General features: G+C 40.6%; 1 protein-coding gene across 3 annotated transcripts in view; it reads left to right on the top strand.

The window, feature by feature from the left end:
- LOC132873021 (protein TASOR) overlaps nucleotides 1-7,565 on the top strand; it is a 49,350-nt gene extending 41,785 nt beyond the window's left edge. For 2 of the 3 annotated variants that reach the window (XM_060908208.1, XM_060908206.1), the window contains exons 7-9: nucleotides 105-5,365; nucleotides 5,456-5,508; nucleotides 6,723-7,565. In XM_060908208.1, the coding sequence (XP_060764191.1) occupies nucleotides 105-5,365; nucleotides 5,456-5,508; nucleotides 6,723-7,386 (5,978 nt within the window). In that variant the 3' untranslated portion in view covers nucleotides 7,387-7,565. Of the gene's footprint in view, nucleotides 1-37; nucleotides 5,366-5,455; nucleotides 5,509-6,722 lie in introns of those variants that run through there. The other variant, XM_060908209.1, reaches the window with a different exon arrangement.
- Nucleotides 7,566-16,160: the final 8,595 nt, after the last annotated feature.

Here is a 16,160-nt window from a genome sequence, read left to right as displayed (position 1 = left end):
CTAATTCATTCAACAATTCTTTCATTTGTTTATTCAGAACCATCTGTGATGACACACATCTGGATTTTAATAAAGCTCTGATTTTTTCCAATCTACCCTGGCAGGCCCTCGAGAGCATTTGAAAGGCTGCACTGTGGCTAAGAGAACAGGCAAAGGAGGGAATGCCACAGTAACATTCAAACGTTTTGCAACACAAGGCAGCCCAGGCGTGGAGTACCAGTCACACACTCCAAGAGCAGAGGTTAATGGAGTAGATGCTAATCCATTTCAATACGACGATCTGCAACCATGTCCTCCTTTTTTCCCTCAGCAGCCGTGTATGCCTTATTATAATACAGCAGAATATTTCAATCTTTTACTACCGTATTATGACAGTGGCATTCCATGTCAGAACTATATGGACAAGCCTGCTTTCCTTTCAAATATACACAACCCGAGCACCACAAGTATCTATGGAGGTAATACAGACACCTTGGGGGTAATACCTCAAACCTCAGCAGAAAAAATCTCCACCATAGTTTATTCATCCCGTGTGGTTAAGGACCCAAGGCTATCCAGGAAAGAAACAAACATACAGAAGAAGAGCTCAGAAGAAGAAAGAGCATCTAGTGTTCCAGAGTGTGAGGAACAGGGATGCCAGACACACTCACAAAGCCAAAAAGACGAGAATGAATTCACTTTATCTGGTGAGAAACAGTCACTGGAACTGGACAAAGAACACAAAGAGAGCAGGTTCGCTAAACCCTCACTGGGTGACCCAAGCAAATCCAATCCCACTGCACAGCCAAAGACTGAAAATATGCCTTCAATTAAGTTATTTAAGATGAAATTTCAGAAATATGCTCCATATTTCAAGATGACAGAGGAGGAGAGGCACACAGCAATATGGTCCAAAGAAAATTTAACCCCAGAGCAAAAGCAATTATTGCTTGACCATATACATTTCTATGAGATGCATCACCAAAGGTATAAACAGGGACTGCTATTTCACAAAGACACGGAGACAGAAACTGCTTTCAGTTTGTCTCATACAAAGCCCCAAAACAATGACGTCTGCCCAGCCACACTGCAACATTCCCCTTTAATGACTCAAGGAAACCAATGTGAAGTCAATCAGTCTCATATGAGACATTCAGTAAGTGCTAATGTTTCTAATTTGACACCCACAACAGTTTTGGTGGACACAGAGATAAATAAAGTAGATATTCTGAATAGAGATAATGATAAGTTGAGCCAGAACATTTGTAGACCAAAAGAAAACCGTGTGCAGGAAAAAGACCAGGATCCTTCTTCGAATTCTCAGATCGAGCCTCAAGATGAAAGTGTGGTTCAATCTGTAAAAGAGAAAGAATGGATTTCAGAGATGTTCATTGTGCAGTGCAGCATGCAATCAAATCCTTCAGAGAAAAGCAAAACTTTAGAAAGTACACATGATTTTGCACAATCTTTATGTCCTTCAGTACAAGCTGAGAGAAATAACCAAGATGTCCATGAAAGTGAGAACCTCACAAGTCCAAAAGAGTCCTTTGCACGTAAGCCTACACTAAGTAATACCAGAGAAGATCATCCTGAATTTGATCAATACATAATAGCTATGGAAGTGGCAAACTGTGTTGACATCTCAGATACTGATGTACTAGAATGCAGTGACTGCTCCGATGCTACTGCAATGGAGCAAGATCAGGATAGTCAAAGTCATACTGAAAAACGAGACAAGGGCACATTGACTGATTCTATATCTGATACAAATTCTGAGATATCTATAGAGGTTGAGAGCGGAGAAGCACAGCAACACAACACTATGTACAATGCATTATATAAACGATTACAGCTAGATCAGCTATTGTCCAATTCAAATGGAGCAAACGTTTACTCCACCAAATCTTATCTCAGGCCAAAAGGTCAGGACAAAACCCTTGTCATCAATCTACCACATAGTCAAGTTATTGAACGAGTGTCAAAGGAAGAAGATCAGCTTTTAGTTAAGATAAAATCCAGCCAGACTGCCCCAGAAAGACTTATGCTTTCTGAACGATTCTCAAAATTAAGATGCCTTGGTCAGAAGCTAGCAGCTTTAGTTCATGTAAATAGGCTAACCAACAGCTACACAGCTCATCTCAACGGAGATATTACATGTAAACCAGAAGCACTAATCTCATGCAGCGATGAAGGAAACGGAACAGGAAACAATAATGCTGAATTGATTAGACTCATGGCACAGAGGTACAATGAAAATAGGTTCGTTGCAAACTGTAAACGCCTTAAGCAGAAACGTTCAGCGGTTCTGTGCAGAAAAGGCTTAATCACCAGTGTACTGAGTAAAAGAACTTCAGGTCGATCGCCATTTCATTTTCAGAGGAAGACGAAGCATATTAGGAAGAGTCGCTTGCTGAAAGTAAAGAGAACTCGTAAAACAAATCCAGCATTAAAAACAAGTTCTCGTGGTCGAACTTCGTTTAGCAACTTGACTTCTGATTCATCAAATGGCCTTTCATGTACCGAGCCAGCTCATGGTGTTGACAAAGATTCTGATTCGCACCTTAATTCAGCTGCTGCAGCATCTCAGTCTCAGTCTGGTTCTCAAAGTATTGGCAAACTTCTGAATAAGAGGTCTAGTCAGAATGATAATGGCACTGATGTTTCAACTGAAGAGACCTCCTGTGTCGACAGAGAAAACAAGACTAGACACAGTGATGAGCTCATTCAAACAAAAGGACAGTGCATTAACCCTGCCAAACAATCAACAGAAATTGTCGATCATGATGTTTCGAAGATTTCAAACCATAACGCTGTTAAAAAATCAGAGGAAAACATCACTTTAGCTTCTAAAGATCCAGTAATAATTGAGGAAATGGAAACAGATCGCAGAACCAACGATAACAAGACCGGTCATCGAGAAAAATCCTTCCTGGCCACTTGTTCTGGCAATAATGAGTCACATAATGAGTCAAGTAATGTTGAGATTGCAGAAGTGGAACACAAGGAAGATGCATTGTTACAGAAAAAGCTATCTCAGGAAGGCAATTGTGACACTAAAAAGATTTCACCTGATTATAACACTGGAGCTTATGAGGACACGAGTAGCCCTGTTCCCACTGTCTCAAGTATCCCTCGTGATATAACCTCAGGTAATGTGATCAGCAGCTGCACTGCCAAAGCCCAGACAGCCATGACTCCAGATTCACCTAGAGTAATGAATAATGAGACAGACACACAAACTGAGGCTGGGATTCTTGTTGACAATGCTATGGACAATTCTGGTAGTGGTTTAATGAAAAAGGTATCGAGCACTAACAAATCAGTGGAGACCAATAAAACTGCCAGTCTTCAAGACAGAGAATTATACAGTAATCCAAAGAGCACAAATGAAAAGGAGTCATTTTCAAGAAATGAGGTGTCAGATACAGACCAGAACTGCTTAAAAGGTGCCCAGGACGTCGTTGCAGGGATCTTCACACAGAACACGAATCATCTTTCTGAGCTAGCATCAGGTTCTCAATGGGATAGTAAAAGAAGTGGGATAATGAACTCGCTTGTCGAAACGACATCAGATTTCCACAGTAGAATCGTTAAAGATGCACAAGAAGGTCTTGCTGGGATAAAGGACAATCTGCATTCAGCCTGGCAAGGACAAGACAAAAATAGCCTCCCAACTACTTCAGAGACACAAATCATTTCTAAACTGAGAGATTATTTAAACAAATTTGAATTCGCTGTCAAAAAACAGGACGTTGTCAATAACTCAGTAACGGAGGCTCATGTTCCAACGGCATGGATAACTTTAGATAGTACAGCTCACAAACAGCAATTACACAACACGAGACACTACAGCATACAGGGTTTGGCCGATTTCACACATCGAGAGCATGAAACTGGACATTTCCAAGTAGCCCCTACCAAGCACAAGCAAAGTGATAAGGACAGCCAAGCGAACAGCTCTACATTAAAGAGGAGGAGAACGAGCAATTTGGAAAGGGTCAGTCCAGACAGTACTTTTACTGAAACAGTCAGAAATGAGCCAAATTCACATCTGGTAAATACAGACACTCAACCATACCAGGCTGCCTCTGGTGTACCCAACATGAACCACCGGTTGCAAAATCATGGACATAAACGACAGGAAAATCAGATCATCTATCCCCAAGTTTTAGGAAATCTAAGCACATCAAGTGGACAGCAAGGAAAGGGGTCAAGAGAACAGCCATGTCAAGTCAATCAATCAAATGAACAAACCACATATGAAAACGTACATACCACATACATCCGGAATACATACAGTGTCACTGATATCTCCAACACCCTAAAACTGGCTGACCATGCAGTTTCCTTGACAGAACTTGGTCCCTTGCAGTCAAAATGCCAAAGAATGCTCCAGCATTTTATCTCCAACTTTGAACAAGATCAAAAGGTTTCTTTCCAACAGTGCTGCATTTCAAAAAATCTAATCTTGGAAAAATATTTGGACCATCCTCCGGCAGCAGTGGAATTGAAGTTTGAGGCAATAAATTCTTTCTTGGAACTACAGATGATAATTGAGGCCTGCCAATTTGTTGACAACAAAATCAATTTTCTGAGACGAAAACCAACATTTAGGAGTTTGCTCTGGTATGATCCTTCTCTCTATGGTGAACTCTATAAGGGCACTGTTGGGTTTCAACAACAATCATCATTGTTTTCATCGTTCCAGGAGTGCCTTACTAACGATGACTACAGAAGATTGCAGGAATACTATTGTGCAGTGTCCACTTTTCACCAGCAGCTACAAGATGCCCCTGACACATCGTACTACATGTACCTGAAAACCAAGAGAGACAGGCTCGAAATCGAAGCTGCATTTAGAAATCCCTCAGATGTTAAGAGCTTCTTTTTATCTGTACCACAAGCCATCATGATCAATTTAGGAGACAGCTTGGAAGTTTTGAAAAAGACGCACGATATAGTGATGACGTTTATTGAGACACCAGCAGATCAGTTGCCAGGCACATTTGATGTAGGGAAAGCTGAGCATCTGTCCATTATATGCAGGTATCTTCAAGAAAAAATCCTCTTCATGAAATCCCCTCAAGAAATTACTAAAATTTCATGGTTCGGGATGGAACATCTTCTTTATGATGCGTCAAAGGTGCTTGTATGGAGTGAATCGGAGCATGGGATGCCAAATGAAGTGTTGACGAAATACAATAGGTTAAATTCACAAGTTGTTTACGGGGTAACAGATGCTTGTATAGCCCTTGTTAACAAAGTTGATGAGTCTCCACAGCCTATGGATATTGTGAAAATCACACCACCACCACCACCACCACAAATGAACGCTATAAGAATCCCATCAGCAGGGGTATCCTCGGAAAGAACTCAAACCGCACCGGTAAGTTTTAAGAATTGCCTACTGTTTTTCTTCTTATAATAGTTTATATGTTCTATGCAGGAATAAAAAAATTTTTTTACCATGATCTAGAACATTCAAATGGAAGATGCAACAAAAGAAACACGTCAACCACCCAGAAGAAGGTAAACATTATTTAAACTTTGTTGCAGGAATGAGGTGAGAGGTGAAATTGTTTTGAAGTCACTGTGTTTTGAAGCATCTGGTTGGATCTGAGCAGAGGTTTCTGTAAAACTCACTCATAATTCATTCTGTAGCTGCTGTGTGCAACCATATCAATAAAAGTTCTGTTGGTAGCCACACATGCTCACATCACCATGTTTCACAAATGAGATAGATTTCTTAAAAAAAAAAAAAACTTGTGGCAAGTTTCTATTTTTCTCTCTCCATTTAGATTTAGTAGTGGCTTACATTTTACCCCCTCGCAAGTTATTCTGCTGGATCCTTGTTTCTTAACAACATGGCATTTTGACTAGCCAAAAGATTGGACGCACCTTCTAATTCAATGTTTTTTCTTTATTTTCATTAATTAAAAGACATGTCATGTCTTAAAGTAATAATGGATGTTGTTTCTCTTTACTTAGTTGAGCGGTTCTTGACATAATATGGGTTACTACAGTTGTGGAATAGGGCTATTTACTGTATTCCACTAATTAACTAAATTGCACTAATAAACATTTGACGAGGCACCTGCTAATCGAAAAGCATTCCAGGTGACTATCTCATGAAGCTGCTTAAGATAATTCCAATAGTGTACAAAGCGTCATCAAGGTAAACGCTAGCTACTTTGAAGAATCTAAGGTATGAAACAGAGTTTGTTTAAACACTTATTTTGTTCACCGGATAGTTCCATCTATGTTCCTTAGGTTATTTCATAGTTTTTGATGTCTTCGGTATTGTTCTACAATGTAGAAAATAGTCAAAATACAGGGGAAAAAAAAAACTAGTAGGGACGTACAAACTTTTGACTGGTAGAGTATATGCATGAGAAGAATTTCAATTCAGGAAAACCTGCAGTTTTCAGAAATGTCTATATAGGAGAAACTCTTCATGTGAAAGGTTTCCCCAGGGCACCACTTACCATATAGTTAATCATGTATTATAAATGGGTTTGAACACAAGAATAAAGACTGAAGAAGCCCGAGTGTACCTACTGTGTCGGCTTATGCCTCTCATTTACTTAGTGCCTCAGGGTAGCTTCTGAGATTGACAACCAAGTCAAAACAGAAACACCACATCTAGAATCTTCTCAACAACTTTGTGGCAAATGGCCAGTTACTTAGGAGCAGTATTGCTGAACAGGCATTCTTTCCTTATAATGAATCTCTGTTGTTTTTAGAGCAACATATCCATGCCCAAGAAGTAACTTCAGTGATGGTGTTACCCCACTTATTCAGCCCAGTCTGGCAGCCCAACCTAGAAGCTCACCTCCTTACACTGATTTTACCCAAGGAAGTAATGCACTGCATTGGAAGATTCCCAGAACTCCTGCTTGGGACTGGAGCCCACCAGACACTATCCAATCAACAGTACGCTCCGAAATAAGGGCAATGCTTTTGTCTAAGAGGATACCTACAGCACAAACAAAACCGAGGACAACATCTTTGACAGATATTCAAAACGGCCATTCTTTCAGACAGCAACGACTGGCACAACCATTGATTGTGAAACCTAGACCAGTTGAGAGAAATAAATCTCAGCCAACAATTAGTGCACCTCAGCATCCGGAGCTCTTACAAGAGCAAGCAAAGGAGTTCAGCATGCCTATGATACCACCATTTCCTCTCCCAAGTTTCTACCCAGATGCACCCTCAATAATCCCTCCACCTCTTCCACCAATGGCATTCTCCAGCAATTCAAATCAAGTCACGGTGCATAACAATCCAACACCAATAAGCTACCCTTTTTTTGTCTTCAATGGGCAAACATACTCCACTACAGGCTCTTCGATGCCTGTGTCAGCCCTTCATACTGAAACTCAGTATCTTCCTCGCCCTCTTTAGAGAGAGAAAATACAGTATTTGGTATTGTTAGAATCTGTTCTTTTTTTATATACCGTTATATCCTTTTTTTCAAAATCCAGAGGTTTCTGAATCTTCCTCCGATGTTATTACTCTAGGACACTCTTGCTCTAATCTTTTATATAATATCCTATTTCTTATGTTCTTATGTTATATATTTAACATGTTATTTGTAAATAGACAAAAAACAGTATCTGTTTATACTGTAATAGCTCTGTGAATATATGTTAAATTTGTTTTTTATGAATAATGTATTTTAACTTTAAATTGTTTATACGTTTTTAATGACTACAAAATGCACTTTGTTTTATAGTGTCAAAACTGTTAAATATATGGTTCAAAAGCAGAACTCACGGGATGTTTTTCTTCAATTTTATGCTTCGCATGAACACATTTTACCCACTAAGAAAAATTATTCCTCATAAGCAGGGTCATGATTTGACATGATGCTCTAATTTTCTGAAAATCTACCTAACTGGCAACTTAATAGTTGTGATTACGCGCACATAATAGTCCAACAAAATTCTTAAGTTTTTTTAGACCGAATCAAGATGTTTAAATTAAATCACTAGTCCATTTATATTGCTATTTACATACAAAAGTAAAACTCTTCATGATGCCCCTGTACATTTACCCACATATATTTTTCCCCCTATGAAACTAACAGTATGTTGTTTGTGTATTACATGCGCTGCAGTAATAATAATTTATTTCACAGATCCTTATGTGACTAAAGTCCTGTGGTTAAATGTGGGGTAAGTGATTTTAGGTCAGAAAACACCTAATATTTAGCATTATTCTCCTCACTTGTAGGAACTTGGGAACAAGTCATGTATTTGCATGGCATGAATAACCTTTGATTGTTATTCATGTAGTACACTATATTACCTAAAGTATGTGGACACCTGACCAATTACACCCATGCTTGTTGAGCATCCTATTATAGAATTATTCCCCCTTTGCTATTTCTCCTCCACACCGATTTTCTCCCTAATTTAGTTGTGGCCAATTCATATCCATTAGGCATCTCTCTCCATCACGTGCTTCCTTTGAGGCACATGAAACCAGCCAACTGAATCTTTTCAGACCGCTGTTCATGCAACGTCAAGGGATGGGGTAACACACTTGGAGGGGAAAAACATAATCTGCTCCCTTCTGTATGCATGTGCTCACAGGTGCCCATGATTGGTTAGTGTTGCTGTAATTGATAGGGGAGAGAGAGCATGCCACCTCTCCTTACCTGAGAGCATGGCCAATTTTGCTTTCTTGGGCTCCAGGTCACGTATAGCTATGGCATCCTTGGGATTCGAACATGTGACCCTTTTGCTGCTATAAAAACTTCCACTCTTCGGGGAAGATTTTCTACTACATTTTGGAACTTGGGTGTGGGGTAGGGATTTGCCACATTAGTGAGGTCAGGGACTGATATTAGGCGAGAAGACTTGGTGCACAGTGGGGGTTAAGGCCTGGGCTCTGTGCACTCAATTTCTTCCACACCAACCTTGGCCGAATTTACTTTGCGCACAGGGGCATTGTCATGCTGGAACAGGTTTTGTCTGGGCTGCTTAGTTCTAGTAAAGGGGAATTCTTAATGCTACAAAATCTTACAAAGACATTCTAGACAACTGTGAGCTTTAAACTTTGTGGCAACAGTTTGGTGAAGGACAAATGGTCAGGTGCCCAAATACTTTTGGCCATATAGTGTATGTTAAGTAGATCCCTTGCTCTGAAAAGTATTTTCTCTACCTCTGTCCAAGAGGGAGAACCTTCCTGGATCAGAGCACCAAAGTTGATGGAGTCTGATATCGACAAGGTATTGAGCCCCCAAAAGATAAGGGGCTGAAAGTGAAACTGAAGTTTGTACCCTTGCAACATTGTCATCAGGACCCACTGGTGTAATGGTAATCTCTGCCCAGTGAGCAATGGTTTTCACCTATAAAGCTTCCTGCCAGCAGCCCCGAGCCTCTATGGATAGATCTGCAGGAACCTTTAATGATGGGGTGATTAATCACCCTTTAATGTGGGTTCTCTAAGGATGACTGGTGACTTAACAGTATACAGTGCCTTGAAAAAGTATTCATACCCCTTGAACTTTTTCACATTTTTCCACCTTACAACCACGAACTTAAAAGTTTTTTACTGAGATTTTATGTGATAGACCAACACAGAGTAGCACATAATTGTGAAGTGAAACGAAAATGATAAATGGTCTTCAAAATTTTAAGCAAATAAAAATCTGAAAAATGTGGTGTGCATTAGTATTCAGCCCCCTGTACTCTGATACCTCTAAATACAATCCAGTGCAATCAACTGCCTTCAGAAGTCATCTAATTAGTTAATAGAGTCCTACTGTGTGTAATTTACTCTCAGCATAAATACACTTGTGGGTGCAATCAGTTAATTATTGAAATTAAGTGATCAATCTCCTTAAATCAGTCTCATTAAATTTCGAAGGTTAATAATTAAAATGAATCAATCCCATTGAATCGTTTACTTTGACTCCTTTGAATTGAATCATACCATAGAATCAGTCTCATTTGAAGTGAATCATTTAGTGAATCGTTCAATGAATCATTTAGTGAATCGTTCAATGAATCGTTTAGTGAATCATTTAGTGAATCGTTCAATGAATCATTTAGTGAATCATTTAGTGAATCGTTCAATGAATCATTTAGTGAATCATACCATTAATCCTGGATAAATTACCAAACAGCTAGATTATGGTATATTTCCAAATTATTACGATCACTTACCATATTACATAACTTATATGCACCTTTTTGAATTCTTTGAGAAGATTGGGGACTTCAGATATTGTTCACACAAATAAACACAGTTTGTTTAATAAATGAATTTATTATACAAAGATAAAAATAATAAATCAATATATACAAGCAGTGAAGTGTGTGTGTGTGTATGGCCTAGCTTGTTGCTAGCTAAAACAAAGGAATGTTATCTAAGTAGAACAAAGGATTAGCTCTGTTGCTAATGTGTGCTTGTGTGTGTGTGTGTGTGTGAGAGAGAGAAGGACTTGACCATGTGTTTAGCCTTGTGTAGCTAACTACATGTGGTGGAGGCCTAGATTAGCCTTGTGTTGCTAGTGTGTTTGTGAAAGGCCCTATGGCCTAGCTAAAGTGTGTGTTTGTTAGGCCTGGTGAGGCCTACTGAGCACGTGTTGCTAAAGACAAAGGGAAGCTATCTAAAGGGTATCTGGTCAGGCCTGTTGAGCACGTGTTTTCTCAGTAACAAAAAAGATTCCACACTCATAACATTACCAAACTCACTGAAACCTTGATAAGGTCAAAATGTATGATAAGGAAATTAGTGTTAGTCAGAGAGGAGCATGCACAACCTATTAAACAATTGAGAGAACATAGAACCAAAATAAATCAACACGCTGCGTGTCTAACAGTGTAACAGATAAACCTGGGTTTAAATTCACACTATTTCAAATAAAAGCAAATTCCTAAGACTATCTTAATTATGCCCAAATGCCAAAATCTTACTTACAGTAATCCTGCCTTTAGCAAGATATGAAGAACTATTCGCCGGTGTAGTTTCGGGCCTCGCCGTGGGAGCACGTGAGCCGCTCGTGATGGAGGCATAGAAAACTTTCGGGTCCAGTGGAGCACTTGGGTGGTTCCTGTGGAAAGCAGAGGATTCTTGGTCCGAACCTCAGCGTTCGTGAGGAAAAGTCTCTGATCAGAATAAGATGCACAGCGCTTTTGAGTTAAAAAGGATTCAATCGCTTCTTAACTTTTAACTGCCTGGGCTGCAGTGGTGACGTCACTTCTTATACGAAGACACCGGTTGTAACTCAGGTTGAGTTTAAGGATCGCGCTATTCTGGACTTTTACCTTGGCCAGTGGTTAGGCACAGAACGCGCTGGATGGTGAATCTTGCAAGAAAGAAGTGTTTTTGGGTTGGAGAGCATCTCTTTATGCATCCAGACTCCTCGGAAACCGGACGCGAGAGACAAAATGGCGGAGCTTCCGCCTGGACTTATACGCGCATGACGGACTGACGTAGATGATCCCGCCCACGCGTGACGTAGATCAACGTGGAAGTAGGCTGATGGGAAATGTAGTTTCTTAAAGAGACAAAATGGCGGCATGATACCTACACACTTGTTCTGTGAAGGCCTCAGTGGTTTGTTAGAGAACACTGAAGAACAAACAGCATCATGAAGACCAAAGAACTCACCAGACAGGTCAGGGATAAAGTTCTGGAGAAGTTTAAAGCAGGGTTAGGTTATAAAAAAATATCCCAAGCTCTGAACATCTCAAGAAGCACTGTTCAATCCATCATTCAAAAATGGAAACAGTATAGCACAGCTGCAAACCTACCAAGACATGGCCGTCCACCTAAACTGACAGAGCGAGCAAGGAGAGCACTGGTCAGAGAAGCAGCCAAGAGGCCCACGATCACTCTGAAGGAGCTGCAGAAATCCACAGCTCAGGTGGGAGAATCTGTGCACAGGACAACTATAAGTCGTACACGGCACAAATCTTGCCTTTTTGGAAGAGTGGCAAGAAGAAAGCCATTGTTGAAAGACAGGCATAAGAAGTCCCATTTGCAGTTTGCCAGAAGCCATGTAGGGGACACAGCAAGCATGTGGAAGAAGGTGCTTTGGTCAGATGAGACCAAAGTTGAAGTTTTTGGCCTAAATGCAAAGTGCTATGTGTGGTGGAAAACTAACACTGCTCATCACCCTGCACACACCATCCCCACTGTGAAACATGGTGGTGGCAGCATTATACTATGGGGATGCTTTTCTTCAGCAGGGACAGGGAAGCTGGTCAGAGTTGATGGGAAGATGGATGGATTCAAATACAGGGCAATCCTGGAAGAAAACCTGTTGGAGACTGTGAAAGACTTGAGACTGGGAAGGAGATTCACCTTCCAGCAAAACCATGACCCTAAACATACAGCCAGAGCTACAATGGAATGGTTAAGATCAAAGAATCTAGACACTGAAATGGCCCATGTCATGGCCATGTGTTAGAATGGCCCAGTCAAAGTCCAGACCTATAAATCCCATTGAGCATCTGTGGCAAGACTTGAAAATTGCTGTTCACAGACGCTCTCCATCCAACCTGGCTGAGCTTGAGCTATTTTGCAAAGAAGAATGGGCAAAAATTTCAGTGTCTAGATGTGCAAAGCTGGTAGAGACATACCACAAAAGACTTGCAGCTGTAATTGCAGCAAAAGGTGGCTCTACAAAGTATTGACGCAGGGGGCTGAATACTAATGCACACCACATTTTTCAGATTTTTATTTGTTTAAAATTTTGAAGACCATTTATCATTTTCGTTTCACTTCACAATTATGTGCTACTCTGTGTTGGTCTATCACATAAAATCTCAATAAAAAAAACTTTTAAGTTCGTGGTTGTAAGGTGGAAAAATGTGAAAAAGTTCAAGGGGTATGAATACTTTTTCAAGGCACTGTAACAGTCAATTTGGGGCTTGTGCAAGGCTAGCAAAATTTATGTGGATGGTGAAACACAGCGCTGGGCTTCAGTGGAGTGTGGGGGCTGCGTGGCAAGTCCCTTAGCTGTGCTGGTGTCTAGTTTCTGAAACTTGTGCTCTCCTCCCTTTGTGTCAGCGCTGTTCTTTGGCAGCAGCCTTAACCCTCTGGCACACAGGGCAGATTTTGTAGGGTTGATTTACACTTGTTTGTCAATGAGAACTATGCCAACCACATTTGGTGCACCTGACACTTGGTGCATAAACTAGATTAGCAGAGAATTGCCCCATGTCCTAGCCTAGGTGTCCCACTGCTAGGAGTGAGGGTTCAGTCAGCTTTGCCACAGAAGTATTGATAGCTGTAGATTGTGACGATCATTCCAATGGGTAACAAATCGCCTGTATGTGAGGCAATGATGAAAGATTACACCAAAATATCATCTGAGCATCTGCATTTGGTGCTTTGGAAAGTGCCTGAATGCAGGAAGCAACGTTTCATCTGGTAAAACCAACGGCGAGACACAACAGAAGTGCAAACGGCAGTTTTTAGCCGAGGCCAATCTGTTTGTAACCCATCACGTTAGCCAAGGTGCACAGCACAAAGCCTGGGTACAGTATAGATGACAATTAACTTCCTTTATAATTCTCAATGAAATCCTTACATGGTAGGACGGTGAAGTCCTTCATGACTAATGCCGTGTAAAAGGGTGCTTTTGGTTCTATGGGCTACACATCAGCATTCCAGTTCAGGCCACCTGTATTTTAACGGTGGCTGTCACGGCCTGTTTAGAGTCTGCCAGACGTGCATGCAAGCTAGGAGAGGCAAATCCAGATTCGTTTTTGGACACTGCTGGAGCCAGCCTGGAATATTGTGCGCTAACCATTACACTAATTGAATTCATGCAGTTTCAGACATTTCTTTCACAGCTCTGGTTTCTGTGCATATTCTACCCCATGTCCACATGGGACCTTCTTCTACCTCCCAAAAACATGCCTATAGGTGGATTGGCCCTTAGCTATGAATGAGAGTGTGAACATGTGTATATGATTTCCTACCATACAATAGACTAATGTCCTATTAAGGGTGCATTCCCACTTCATACACAGTGGGATAAAGCGTTTACTGAGGATAAATGCTTAACTTTGTCACATTGCCTGGTATGCCCACTTTGCTTCATCACCAGTCACTTTGCCTCCTTTTTTAGCATGATGTTAACATAAATAAACAGTCTGTAATATACAGTGCTCAGCGTAAATGAGTACACCCCCTTTGAAAAGTCACATTTTAAACAATATTTCAATGAACACAATTTCCAAAATGTTGACAAGACAGAGTTTAATATCACATCTGTTTAACTTATAACATGAAAGTAAGGTTAATAATATAAACTTAGATTACACATTTTTCAGTTTTACTCAAATTAGGGTGGTGCAAAAATGAGTACAGCCCACAACAAAAACTACTACATCTAGCACTTTGTACGGCCTCCATGATTTTTAATGACAGCATCAAGTCTTCTAGGCATGGAATGAACAAGTTGGCGACATTTTGCAACATCAATCTTTTTCCATTCTTCAACAATGACCTCTTTTAGTGACTGGATGCTGGATGGAGAGTGATGCTCAACTTGTCTCTTCAGAATTCCCCATATGTGTTCAGTTGGGTTCAGATCAGGAGACCTACTTGGCCACTGAATCACTTTCACCCTGTTCTTCTTCAGAAATCCAACAGTGGCCTTAGATGTGTGTTTAGGATCATTGTCATGTTGGAAAAGTGCACGACGACCAAGGGCACGGAGTGATGGTAGCATCTTCTCTTTCAGTATAGAGCAACACATCTGTGAATTCATGATGCCATCAATGAAATGCAGCTCCCCGACACCAGCAGCACTCATGCAGCCCCACATAAGGACACTGCCACCACCATGTTTCACTGTAGGCACCATGCATTTTCCTTTGTATTCCTCACCTTTGCGATGCCATACAGTTTTGAAGCCATCAGTTCCAAAAACATTTATCTTGGTCTCATCACTCCAGAGTATAGAGTCCCAGTAGTCTTCATCTTTGTCAGCATGGGTCCTGGCAAACTCTAGGTGGGCTTTTTTATGCCTGGGCTTTAGGAGAGGCTTCTTTTGTGGACGGCGTCCATGCATGCCATTCCTTTGCAGTGTATGCCGTATTGTGTCACGGGAAATAGTCACCCCAGTTTGGCTTTCTACTTCTTTAGATAACTGCAGTGAACTTGCATGCCGATTTTCTTCAACCCTTTTCATCAGAAGATGCTCCTGTTGAGGTGTTAACTTCCGTGGACAACCTGGACGTCTCTGTGAGATGGTTGCAGTTCCATCTTTCTTAAATTTTTGTGCCACTTTTGCTACAGTATTCTGACTGATAAGTAAAGCTTTGCTGATCTTCTTGTTGCCTTCACCTTTGTGGTGTAAAGAAATTATTTTCTTTCTCAGGTCTTGTGTCATTTCTCTTCCATGTGGTGCCATTGCTGACAGCATGAAATGGGAAGGGGGTTTCTTTAAGTAACACAGTCAACTGTATGCTGGACACCTCTGTAATGACTAATTAGACTCACCTGTGATTGTATTCTTGTTAAATTAGACATTTGTAGTCTACAATTTAGCTTTGCTCCAGAGACTTAAAGTGGGGTGTATTCATTTTTTCACCACCCTAATTTGAGTAAAACTGAAAAAGGTGTAATCTAAGTTATATTATTAACCTTACTTTCACGTTATAAGTTAAACAGATGTTATATTAAACTTTGTCTTTTCAACATTTTGGAAATTGTTTGTGTTCATTGAGATATTGTTTAAAATGTTACTTTTCAAAGGGGGTGTACTCGTTTACGCTGAGCACTGTACCTTGGCATTACAATCACTAAATTGACTCACGACAGACTGGTAAGCAACTTTCCCCCAAAGATTCAAAAAGCCAAATCTGTATTTAACATCTGGCTTCAATGAGACCTTACTCTACAGGGTTGGATCTTGCTTTCTGAAGCGGAAGTTGTGTCAAGACTGGTTCATCCTGCCTTTTCTTTAAACGTTGACTCAAGTACAAGCGCGGATATTGATTCTTTGTTATTTCAGTTTGTTTGGAGAAATAAGACAGAACACATGAAGAGAAAAAAAATTGAGCAAATGGAAAGTATTAAATTTCTCATCTCATCTCATTATCTGTAGCCGCTTTATCCTGTCCTACAGGGTCGTAGGCAAGCTGGAGCCTATCCCAGCTGACTACGGGCGAAAGGTGGGGTACACCCTGGACAAGTCGCCAGGT

Source organism: Neoarius graeffei, chromosome 25, assembly GCF_027579695.1.
Source record: "Neoarius graeffei isolate fNeoGra1 chromosome 25, fNeoGra1.pri, whole genome shotgun sequence".
Classification (NCBI taxonomy): domain Eukaryota; kingdom Metazoa; phylum Chordata; class Actinopteri; order Siluriformes; family Ariidae; genus Neoarius; species Neoarius graeffei.
The sequence above is the reverse complement of the archived record's forward strand: the minus strand, read 5'-3'. Positions and strand labels throughout refer to the sequence as shown.